The sequence below is a fragment of the Simochromis diagramma genome, unplaced genomic scaffold, assembly GCF_900408965.1.
Source record: "Simochromis diagramma unplaced genomic scaffold, fSimDia1.1 OVJJ01000321.1, whole genome shotgun sequence".
Taxonomy (NCBI): domain Eukaryota; kingdom Metazoa; phylum Chordata; class Actinopteri; order Cichliformes; family Cichlidae; genus Simochromis; species Simochromis diagramma.
Window position 1 is genome coordinate 8,464,448 of NW_024386772.1, and position 12,548 is coordinate 8,476,995.

At 37.5% G+C, this 12,548-nt stretch overlaps 1 protein-coding gene across 1 annotated transcript in view; it reads right to left on the minus strand.

Annotated features, from left to right (window-relative positions):
* Nucleotides 1–226: 226 nt before the first annotated feature.
* The window catches only part of hs3st4 (heparan sulfate (glucosamine) 3-O-sulfotransferase 4), an 85,071-nt gene continuing 72,749 nt past the window's right edge, over nucleotides 227–12,548 (minus strand). Inside the window, exon 2 of the mRNA XM_040046866.1 lies at nucleotides 227–2,752. Within this exon, the coding sequence (XP_039902800.1) occupies nucleotides 2,098–2,752 (655 nt within the window). The 3' untranslated portion in view covers nucleotides 227–2,097. The remainder of the gene's footprint in view (nucleotides 2,753–12,548) is intronic.

Below are 12,548 nucleotides of genomic sequence, written 5' to 3' on the forward strand. Positions count from 1 at the left end.
CCTGGAAATGCAAATGACAACACGGCTGCATATTCAAAGATGTAAAATGGAGTCGTCATCTGTCCTAATAACCCTGTAGGGTGCTTTCTGCGGATTTCTTTGAGTATCTGTACACTGAGTAGGAGGGACTGTCTGGCTTGGAAGTTGGATAATGCTTGTTCTTAAGCTTAGCAAAAATGTGAATAAATAAATGAAAAATGTGAATAAATAAATGATGATAAGGGCTTTTATTAACTGTGTGATTAGCATGTCTTGCTTGCAGTTCACTTATCTTTATTCAGTGCCTCACCTTTGTGAAACAGCCAACACACTTCACAGCTTTGGAGGATGACATGTGTGAGGAGAGAGAAATAGATAGAGGGGGGGTAAAAGTGCAGAGACATTGTCAAGAAAACACCAAGGGATGGCTGCACAGAAAAGCCTCAAAGTGGAAGTTGTGACTCTGGGATAGTGAGACTCAGAGGTAAGTGTTCAGGCTTGGTGCTACAAAGGGCAGTATAGTGCTTACTTTGATTGAATCAATTGCTCTGTGTAAGTAGCTGCTGGTGCTGGCTTCCCCTGGGTGACAGAGAGGTCTACAGAGAGCGAACCAATCCAACCATCCATGGCAAGAGAACAGGGAAGATTAACAGAGCAATGCATCATAGCTGTAGCAACCAGTGATGTGTAGCAGACTGTATTTATTGACTCATTGGCTGTATTGATTGTCTCAATTGATGAAAAGTCCAGAGACAACAGACAGACGCACAGCAGATTATGCAAAATCAGAAAATAATAAAGGAAAGATGATGGGTCATGTTGTTATTTCATTGTATGAGTAAATTAACATTTCACAGCAAAAGCCTGTAATATCTGGTACAAGCATTCAATCAGTTAGCGCTGCTGATCATGTGATTAAGTGTTTGCTAGTAAAACGTCTAGTTACAGCACATTTGACTGGCATGAGTTATTCCATTCAAGTTAAGCACATACAGTAATGGCTTGGTAATTTACCTGGGCATGTATGTAGCTTTTCCTTGACAGCAAATTCTCTTTGACATTGACATTGTTCCAACAGCAGCAGCAGTTTATTTAACAGGCCATTAATCTCTAACGACAGAAGACTGCATAGCAGCAGATGTTTGGTAACAAACTTCTGCTCGGTCCTCTGTTTTTCTTCACCCTCATTGACATGTATTACTGTGACAAGAGGAGGGTCACAAGGCAAGCAGGACCACAAAAGTCAACTGTTATTTTTGGGAATGCTTTGGCAGCACCAATTTTTTCTTCTGCCTAGATGCAGACTCGTTTGATGCACAAAGAGAAAACAGATTCATTTGTAATGCTATACCAAAACTACTCATAGTGCACCACACTGGTGCGCATGGTCGTCAGTATGCTAATGTTCAACTGTGCAGTGAAACAATCCAATTATTGAATGATGGCCACTGTACATCTTCTCTCATATGTATGCAATTAATGAGTGCAGATCAACCATAACAGTGACACAGAGTAAATTAACACTTTGGTAAACTTAAAAGGATTGTCTCCACTCAGATATAGACAACTGAAAAGATGAGCACATGTCAAAGGATTATAGTTCTATGACTATCATGTCCTCTTTTCTCTCTCTCTTATAAAGCAGCAGAACTCTTTTAAAAGAAATAATACAGAACGCTTCATGGCATTAGCCATTGAAATAGAATATCTTTTTGTACTGAATGCTGGTGAGTGGGCGTGAGGGCAACAAACTGCAGGAAAGTAAAGGGAGAAGAAACAGGCAGAGTTTACCCTTAGGGCTCATGAGGTAAGGACACTTAACTCATCGCATGCATTGCCATAGTCAACATGATTTTTTTTTTTATATCAGTTCTATGCTTTAAACCCAAAAGGAATAAATCATCTCATTTACACAAATATAAATATATTTTATGTTTAGTATATACAATAATGATCTGCCATCATCAAGAAAAAGCATGTCAGTAAACTCTTGCTAATGGGTACAGACACTGCAAAGACAGCCATGATTGATTGGCGTGCTCAAGCACTCTCTGAAGATGAAGCCGGACAAGATTAGTTTTAGTGAGAAGGCTGGTGGTGTGGCTGAGCCGTGCCATGCTAGTCCTGAGAGCTACGAGTTTCACTGTCCTCCTCCAGCTCCCATTCAAAGTTCTGACCAGTCATTTGGTAGAACATCATGTTAAAGGGCTTGTAGAACTTGTGCAGCCGCCGAATCACATCTGGGTCAATTTTAGGATGAGTTCTCCCTTTAGACTTGCCAAGGCATCTGGGAGTGCTGCTGTCCTCTGGCTTCTTTAGACATGGAAATCCTTTCGTTTTATTAAAGTAAAAGTGTTTGTCTGTGACAATCCGCTTCAGTCCCAAGAAGTCCTGCACTTTGGCCATCTCACCAGCAGGATCCACAATGAGCCTCTCTCCACTGACAAAGTGCATTTGGGAGAGTGGGAAATACTGCATCCAGCTCTCCAGGTGAAGCGCATATATTCCTATACGCAACGCACTCCACGAGGCATCTATAAGACCCAGCGTCCGGTTCTTAAAAGCCAGAACCTCAAAGGTGGGGATATCGGGTTTCTTGGACAAAGTCTGTGTATAGTCTGAAATGGCTCTAGTGACAGGATTACGCACGACAATAATAAGCTTGATGTCTCTTGCCATGGAGTGGATGCGCTTGGGGGCATGGTTAGTCACAAAGTAGCTTGGTGTCTTTTCCATGGTGATCTGCCCCTCCAGCGTTGAAGGCATCAGGTCTCTGGGAACAGAAACAGCAGAGGGGGAAAAAACAGCTTAGCATGGTATTACCCTCAACACCTCTTCCAGTGCAAATAACATACCCAAGGACAAGGTGCAAGCAAATCTGGTACATTTACTAAGCAGTGCATTATTCGAAATTACAAGAGAAAATAACCGTTATTATCACTGGACATTATGTTGTGAGGAGAAACATACAGCTAATTACATCCATAGAGTAATATGCAAGAGATAAAAGAAGGAAGATGAAACAGCAGGAAAGCAAGTATGCTCATTGCTTAATTGACTCCATCTGTGTTACTCCAGGAGCTGTTTTGGAACTTTAATAATGAGTTCACTGCATATCATTAATACTGGGGTGCCTGGGGTATTGTTTTGTCATACATTTATTATGCATGCTAGGCTCACACTCTGTGCAGGCAGTTTTATTTCTAATGCACATGCACTTCCCCGGCAGGAGAAGATTGGAATGGGTGCATGCAGCTCTTTTCTTTTGCTCTTTCTGCTGCATTTAAGGTTAGGGGCCAATCATTTAAAGCAGCAGTGATTAATTATCAGATTCAAGGAGATAATTTGCAGTACAGTTGAAATGTCCCAGACTTGATGAATTAATCCAGGGAGTCGCAGGAAGCCATGTGCCATTGCCACCAATATTATGAGTTTCATCTCTGAGTTGTAGGATAGGCCAGTGCAGAGGCAAGTATATCAAATGCACAGAGGCAACTCTTGTTTTTGCAGCTTTTATTTTTGTATCAGTAATAAAGCATAGCAATCGCCTCAAGCAAACCCTTATCAAATGTTTACACTGATGTTCATTCCAATCCGTACTGTTTTCTTTGTTTGTAGGCTATGTGATTCAGTGCTAAATTGGTACATTAAATCCTCTGTGAGACATGCAGATTATTTAACTACTAACGAATACAAGCACAGGAGATGTGTAATACACTGTAAAAAAAGAAGCAGAATCCAAGCACGTAGAAAGCTGCTTCCTTCCAAATTCACCAATGTTTGCTTGGAAATGAATGTCCGAACAACCGACCAAAATCGAAATTATTTCTTCTGGAGACTCACTGATTTAGTGGAGAAATTTCCCCATAATTCTGGGATAAAAGCTATTTCCTTCTCCCTGCAATATTCTTTTTCCATTTGGCTGCCCTGCACCACAAACCTACAGTTGTAACGATATAGTCACATCAATCATTTGCATCTTGGACATATTCTAAATTAACTGTTCTCCAGCAAAGAATCCAATTTACTCTGCTAGACATAAGAGCTGTTATGCACATATCGACCACACACATGTACCCACGGATACTGGGCTGAAAGTCTCACAAGTGGCCTGGTAATTGCATCTCAGTAACAGTATTGCCTTCCTGATGGGTAATTTCCCTCCGGATTATGTTTGTCTCTTGACAGTATAGAACTGTGGTTACTTCTGGACCTGTAATGGGATATTAAACATATCTACAGATAGCATAGTGACCAGAAAGAGTATTAGTTTTCATTATATTCAATCACTTTCTACACTTCCCCCTTCCAGTAATAAATGGCTAAAGATTGTTTTAACCTTTCAAGGACTTCAGGTCTGTCTGCCATTAAACTCCAAAGTCCAGTAGGTGGTCTAATAGAGCAACATCGCCATGCAGAAAAAAAAAGTTCAGATACACACCACAGCGAATCACCTTGAAACAACCGACGTCCTACTGTATGGACATTAGCTGCAGCGTCTCCCTGGCAATCTTTGGAGCATATCCAATTGAAAGGACAGTTATACAGTGTTCAAGGTTACTTTTTTTGAAAACACAAACATAGCAGGCTATTATTGTAATCACGCTCATTGCTTGTCATCATACATTTAATTAAAAAGCGAGCGAAAGTACATAAGCCTGGTAGCTTGTTATTGTGCTTTTGATTGAGAATCAGTCATGGACCATGTACGTCTAAAATGTCAGTTGGATGTTGAGGCGGGAAGGAAATCAAAACACTGATAAGCAAGCTAATTTTACTGTGCATTGCAAATGACTCCTCTGGCCTTGCAGTCTAGTGGAACTGAAGTAAACACGAGCAAACAGTTAATTCTTACTTTTTTCTCTCTCCACATCAGCTGCTCAGCTCAATGCAGGTCATTCAGGTGGGTAGCTAAATAAAATCCATAGCGCTAAAGTGGCGCTGCTCACCATCTGTTGTTTACTGCCTCACACCGAGAACATACCACATAACATTTATTTCTTGCATTTCAACACGTGCCTAACACTTTATTTACATAGCAAACAGAAGTTTGAAGATAGAGGAAAGGTCTCGCATACCATTTGATGAATTCTAACTGTGTTGCATTACAAGTATCTAAGGAAATAATATAAAATTACTCAGAAAATCATTGTCAAGATATGATCCTTTGACAATTTATGGCATAAAAAAATATTTCCATCAAATATTAACAATACATTTTGCAATCAGATACTTTGAGTGGAAGAAAGAAGTCATCCACAGTGAAATAAATTATGAAAAGAGAAAATCAACCTTTAAAACAAGTTCACTTTCCAGTTGCACCAAGGTTGCGTACTCGTAGGAAGGGAATTCCATTTTACACCCACTCCTCATAATTTTCAGATCTGGAGGATGCCATTTGAGAAAGTTGATTCATTAGTAAGAATGTGAAGTACATCAAATCAAATTTGTTGTGTGTGTGTTTGTTAAGACAAAATCTTAGTAGATAATCACAAGTCTTACTTCCTAAACACCCACTACAACATACGTGAGCATTTAACTCGATGTTTCATTCTGTTTTGTCAAACTGTTGTGCGGGGAATATTTTGAGGTATGATGAGGTGAGGCATGATGCTCATTTACATTCTCAGATACTAATAGGTCCAAGCTGTTTATGGAGAAATGCAGTTTCTCCAGAGAAGCTTTGCTGTTTCTAATAAACTCTGGCAGAGGAATCAACGCTCCCACAGTCTCTCATTTGGATTGATCACATCTCAGCTGCAGAGTATCAATCTGCCGTGCTTCCTCCACGTCATGTCAAATACAATCAATTATTCTAAAGGAGTCCACTCATAATAAGCTGACTCCTTGGAGAGTGTACTTTGGAGAGGGGGCCAATGTTGTGGGCAGATTTGTGTGATTTTTCTTTTTTTCAATAACGCCTAAAAACTAACATAATGATATTGAGGTGTAAATTACAGGAATTCTTTGCTGTCTGCCAATATTGACTCAGTAAGAGAGAATAATCGTTTTGTCGGGGAGGTGTCAGAATCTTGTCATCTTGCCATTTATGAAGGAACATACTTGTTAGTCCTATAATAGAGAAAGCAGAAGTTGTACTCGGATTTACTAAAAATGGCTTTGATAAACCTTTATAAGTTAACCAGTGCTTAGTACAGGCAGCCCCCCACCCCCCCAACAAAAAAACAAACCAGTAAAAGAACAGGCAAATGTATTACACTTACAATTGGAATTACAAATATCAGTCGAGGGTGTAAAAGCGTTTTTCATCAAAAACAGTCAAGACATTTGCAGTGAGAGATACTGTGGTCATTTTGCAATGAATAATCCAATTATTTTACCATGAGTGACATGTTTGTGATTACAGCGGCACAAAGAACAAAGACATGGGTTTACTGCAAAGTGGAGAGAAAACAAAGGTTGGTCAAATGAGTCATTCTTTGCTTGGCTCTCAACAAGTGGATGCGTACATGTTTGGCACACAAAAAAAACAAGCCCACAGGCCAGAGCAAAGGGGTCCTGGTGGGTCTGCTGTGGAGTGGGAGGCATTGTTTTGTCACGGTTAAGGTGCAACTTTTGGGAAGAAAATAAATAGAGAGAAGGCTGCCATTCTGAGCCATCAGATCATGTTCAAGTAATGGGAGAGAGTTTGGCTTGTTTTTTGTTTTTCTCAACCTGAATCTGACCTAACCACATGGTTGTGTAGTGAAAGTATCCTTTCAGTAGCCTTGCCTTTAAGCTATTAACTGGATTTAGTTATGCAATGTACATAGAGCCACTTACAATTACAGTGAGAATATTATGTGATTTGTCATTTAGAGCATTGAAAAAGTGACATTAGGCTTTTCACATGTGTCACACCTATATACATATATTTAATGAATTCTTTTTTGTTCATGTTTTAAGTTTTACATTATAATAATTAAAGACACGTGTGCATACACAGACACAAACTTAATCCATTTATTGCTTTTAATGATTTCTTCTGAATCACTTAAATATTATGTCTTTCTTTCACTATCTTCAAATCCAAGGGGCTTTTCACACCAGAAAGATATCTATATGCATAATAGGCATAAAAGCCTTTTATTGAAATCCAGTAAAAGAGAAGATATGGTTGAATGTATTTAATATTAGCTCTGCATGCTACTTTTTTGTGCAGTAGAGTCTCAGATGCAGAGCTTTTACTATTACATTGGGCAATATGGAAATGGTTAATTTTTACTTTTAGAATTTTCCTGACTCGTTTTACGTTAAACACTTATTTTCTTTCACTGACTTCCAGTTTATTTCATTTTTTCTTTTTTTTTTCCTTGTTTACATTTACTGCCTGTTGTTATTAAAAACACAAATCTAGAAGTAGTTTCATGAGAAAGATGAAACCAAACCAAACTGTATTTCAAAATGCAGTCAGGTGCTTGGTAATCAGCAACGATAAATGCATTTTTATAAAACAAATAAATCTATACTACAACATCGTTTATTATTGTTTATTCTACAATATCCCCTTTTACTCCCTTAAACTGTTTTTTGTCTGTTAATCAACTAAAATACTAGCTATTACCAGCTATTTGAAAAATCTTTAAGACTACCATGAGCATTGTTGAATATTATTTTTATCTATTTATTTTTCTTTTCACTGAGAGTTCCCAGTTTGGCTGATGCACAAAGAAGCAGCGATGAAACCAGGCCCATACTGACTGAAGAGTGTTGCTAGGTTGTTTCAAAGCTGTTTAGACAATAGGATGAAACCATGCCAAACTGCAGTGAGATTTTTTGTTCCTGTCTTTAATCATAACAGTACATTGGGTGATAGAATGAGGAACACTGTTTTAAAGTCACTTTATCATTTAATAATACACTAAATTTATTAACTGCTATTATGTGAAAATTACTATTGGTGTGGTATTACCACCTTTTAAGAGCCAAAATAAGCAAAGCAGATTAAAATCATATTTCAAATATAACAGCTTTCTCATACTTACTAAGTAGTAATTAGGAGGTAATTGAGGGGGAACTCTAAGTTAATGGTCTAGTAGCTGGAGAATATTTTGTGATGAATAAGTCATTAATAAGTGACTTATAATTATTTCTAAAGAGTCATTAAGCTACTAATGTGCATAATAACGGTAAATAAGTACACCTTAACATGGACTCCTATTGAACTATGAACCAAGTTCTAAACAGCTTAAACACATTTCAGATTTAATGCTGTTTGTCATACAAACTGTTGGCTTTCTTCTCAAGCGCATTGCTTTCTTTCACCTGCAATGCCATGATCACGGACTATAGACTGTATATCTGTCCACATTTATCATGCTGTTTTTACAGATTCACCACATTCATTAATTAAATGCAACATTTTGAGCCTAGCGGTCAGAGTTATGCTAAATTGTTGAATGTTAATATTGTCAATCTTTCCTCAGTAGAGATTAAAAGACAAGCAAATCATGTCTGTAACATGACAAGGAGAGCAAATCTGCTATAGCCTCCCCACTCTAAATAAGCCTATTATACTTGTACTTCTGCGGGACTGTAGACTTTGAGAAATAGTTGAGGACAGAAGTGACAGCTGGTCCTGATCAAACCCCTATTCCCCACCCCCTTCCTGAGATCCCCTAAAGACCATCCCATTCCAACAGTGGGTAAGCCAGGTACTTCTCTGCCCACATCACCAGACTGCAGTGCTGAGATCTGAAGCTGTGCTCAGATGCCCTTTGGACATAAAACATCATGAAATAAAGTGTGGCAATGAAGGAGACTATGAGGATGTTTGGAATGCTGTACCGACCTGCAACATTAGTACATAACAGTGTATATGAGCCAGAAAATAAGTCTATTTTTTAACTGTATTAATGTCTGGGAGAGAGAACGGAAGCAATCTTATCTCAAATCAAACTTCAAGGATATTGCCTTTTTTTTTTTTTAACTTCACTGTCTTGTCTTAACATTGCTGGCTATAAAAAGGAACTGATTTCTAATCATAAATCTCAAAATAAACACACAGTACATAACCCAAAATAATATCCTTACATAATGGCTCATCTGTGGTCTAATAAAAAAAACAGCAGTTTGCCACTCCTCTGAAAGACGATTGTCTCCTTTTATTGTTCTTTACTTGTTTGTTTATCTGCCTTTGAATGAACTGATGAGAGCACTTCAGACAACACTCATTCAATTTGATCACAATTGCCCTCAATATTCCATTATTGATGTTGCCACTACAGAAACAAGTCTATGTTATGTGCTTGTCCCAGCACTGCTGCGCCACTTTCACATTCATTTATTTACAAAGTTGGAGCACAAGCGAGAACACAACATAACAACCGCATGCAGGTCAATGTGATATGATAATATCAATGTTAATGAGCCAGTGGACAGAGTGTGACCTCAAAGTTGTTGTTTTTTTTGGGGGTTTTTTTGCATTTAATACTTTATGGTATTTATGTTAAAAATGTAAAGCTCTGCATTTTCTTCTGTGTGGAACAGAGGGCTTTTCATTAGCGCCTGCCTAGCCCAACTTAATTCGCTTACACCGTTGAAACCTTACCAAATGTCTAATAGCTCAACGAAATGCACAAAACAGCAGCTCTAATTGAAAGTCACACCTGAATACGTCAAAGTCAAAGGCTAAAATTTACATCCTGGCTATATTGCAGATCCAGCTCAGTTAAGCAGAACCAATTAATATGACAGTTTGAACATGATAGATTTCCTTGCCAGAGAAAAAAAATGGGCAACACTTCAGGATCCAATCAGTTTAAGTTGACCACAGACAAAACTTGTTTGGCTGCATTATGTAAAGCAACCTTTTATTAAAATGCTCATTATTTTTGATTACATAACACATCCACGAGCTCTTTCCATGCTTTTTCTAAGTGGATTTATGAGGTAGCTGAAGTTTAACTTTTGATAAAGTGTCTGTCAGACTGACAAGACTGAAAGGCATCAATTATTGTGGTTAAACAAGAAGACATGAACATATGAGCTGCTGCGTGTCGTCAGATCAACGCCATATGACTGATGAAAGAAATAATGTAAAATGGATAATGTCACCATATTTGCATGTGTGGCTGATATAACTTAATATAACCGGAAAGCACAAATTGTATTTTATGTAATTTTGAGTATAATATGTAGGTCTTTGTCAGATATACATTACAGACACTGTTGGTCTGCATTACTCATAAGTACTCTGGTGAAAACTTAAAAGAAAAGATTTGATATCCAAATGATAGATTTTTGGCAGCTCGATCAGTTAAACACCTGGACATTTTCCAGAAATTACCTATCAGAGGCAGTATTTTTTCCTACTTTTTTCTAATTTTTCCCCCCCAACTTATTATTAGGCTGTAGGTCAGCATGACACTACGAAAAAGAAGACTGCACAAACTCTTACTTTCTGTGTGCAAGACATTACCCTAACACAGACAGAACTTTGACGATTTTCTCCTTTTAGAAGTTTGAGTTAACTCACAAAATGTCAGGATGAATATTATGAAAATTTGAAAGCAAGCAGACTTTTTTACTTTTGTCTTTTCTCATGTTGTAAAAATCGGTAATCTTTGCAATGAAGCCTTACAGAACTGTCAGTGTTGGGCTCTGTTGATTCTATATAATGCACCTTATTCACACATTACAACAAAGGACGCAAGTGACTGAGTTGAGTACTTGTCTATTTTCTCCCTCAAGTGTATGTGTTAAGCTGGCCACAGTTGTCATAGCTATAAAAAATGAATAATGAGCAATATAGTAAATAAAATGAAACATGTATATAGTAAAAATTAAGTCACTGCTGAATTAGGTAGGGGTTATTGCATTCAAAGCGAGTATTTGGTTCACTGGTTCACCATCAATTCTTTCTACATGTATTTGTCTTGATGCTTCAACCCAGACCTAAATAGCACTCTTCAGAGCACATTTGCATTCATTTCTTAGTTACTACACAGCAGATATTGAAATGCATCAATAAGAAATCCAGCAAAAGCAAAAGTGTGTACTGCGTTTCCTTTCTTGCCTTTCCTGTTTAACATTAATCAAGGACTTCAGCGGCTCCAACAGAACTGCAGGAACACCACACATAATGGCATATAAATGCTGCATGAAGCCACTTTCAATCTTGGCAATCCTGAACATTTTCATTCAAATAAATGTCTGGAAGCCCCCATAAATCACTTAATGTGGTATCACAATCGTAATTAAGTCTGTTGCCGACTGATGAAAAATGGTGCAGCATATTTATATTTGGAATATTACAAATCTAGTGACTTTGCCAAGAGACAAATGCTTTATTAATTTATTGTATTAAGTTATTAATTTGCACACCAAATATTACCAACTGCTACAGCTTCACATTAAAAACATTAACTAGCAAAACAAAAAATTGTATTGTGTTGGACTAAGAAGGTACAATGGATCCGCTAGCTGATCCTCTTGTTCGACTACAACCTTGATGTCAAAGTATCTTTGGGCAAGATACTGAAGATCAAAGTGTTGTCAATCCATCAGTGTGTGTGGATGTTAGGGTAAAAGTGCTGAGGCATAAAAAGGCACTTGTATAAATGGTAAATTAGGCTAGTAGTAAGAAAGTGCTTTGAATTCTAAAATTGTGCAGAAAATTGCTGTAAAAGTATCCATCCATTTATCAGTTATGAATTAGAAACAGAAAAGGCAATGTGTTTATCAATGAGCTGTGCACTTGTGTCAATTATTTATTAAAAATGCATCTATAAGACTTGACAAAGGTTATTTTACATATTTTTAGACTGTGGATCAGTTTGACGTATCACAGGGAGTAAAGGGACAAAAAGGAGTAGACCTAAGGCATTAAAGTTCGTGTTTTTACTGTCAAATCTTTAAGATTGCTTTTTTTTAAAGCTTGAAGTTGTGCAGACCCAACTAATAGTAATTAAGCCTATATTTGCCAGATAATTTTCTCTGTAATTTGCATTTAACCAACATTTTAAATTGGGTGTGTCCTGCCACAATTCCACACTTGCAACCCAGTATCTCTGCATTTTACATTGCAATTATTGGTGCACTTGAAAGGGTTAGAAACAATACTTGTGATGTTTCAGATAGAAAAGAAACTCAGTTTTCAGAAGGATTATTTTCTAAGAACAAAAGAAAGATTCGTGGTGAGGACAAATACAGACAATAAAAATACATTTAAAGTGCAGGTTTAACTGTCCAGTTTTAAACTGTAGCTAATATGGAATACACTATGACCCACGAATCTCTTCATATAGTTTCTATCCTTGAGTTTTTAAGTGAATTCCTCAGTCAACTGTGGTGCAAAATTTCTAACCTCAAAAGAGATGAGAAATGCCTCTAGCATTTAACTGTCTTTGTGCCTGAGCCAGTGAGGACGAGGTCAAGTCTTAACACTCATTAACACTGTTTTATCTACCAGGTCCCTCTTTTCTATTTAATTTCTTTCAACATAAATTAAATCATTGTAGCAGTTTTAAGATTTATAGAAAAAAAACATTAACTGATTAAAAATATCACTTAATTGCAATTCCTCCGTCTTCATTCCTCTGTCTCGTGTTTGACCTCCTGTTATTGTT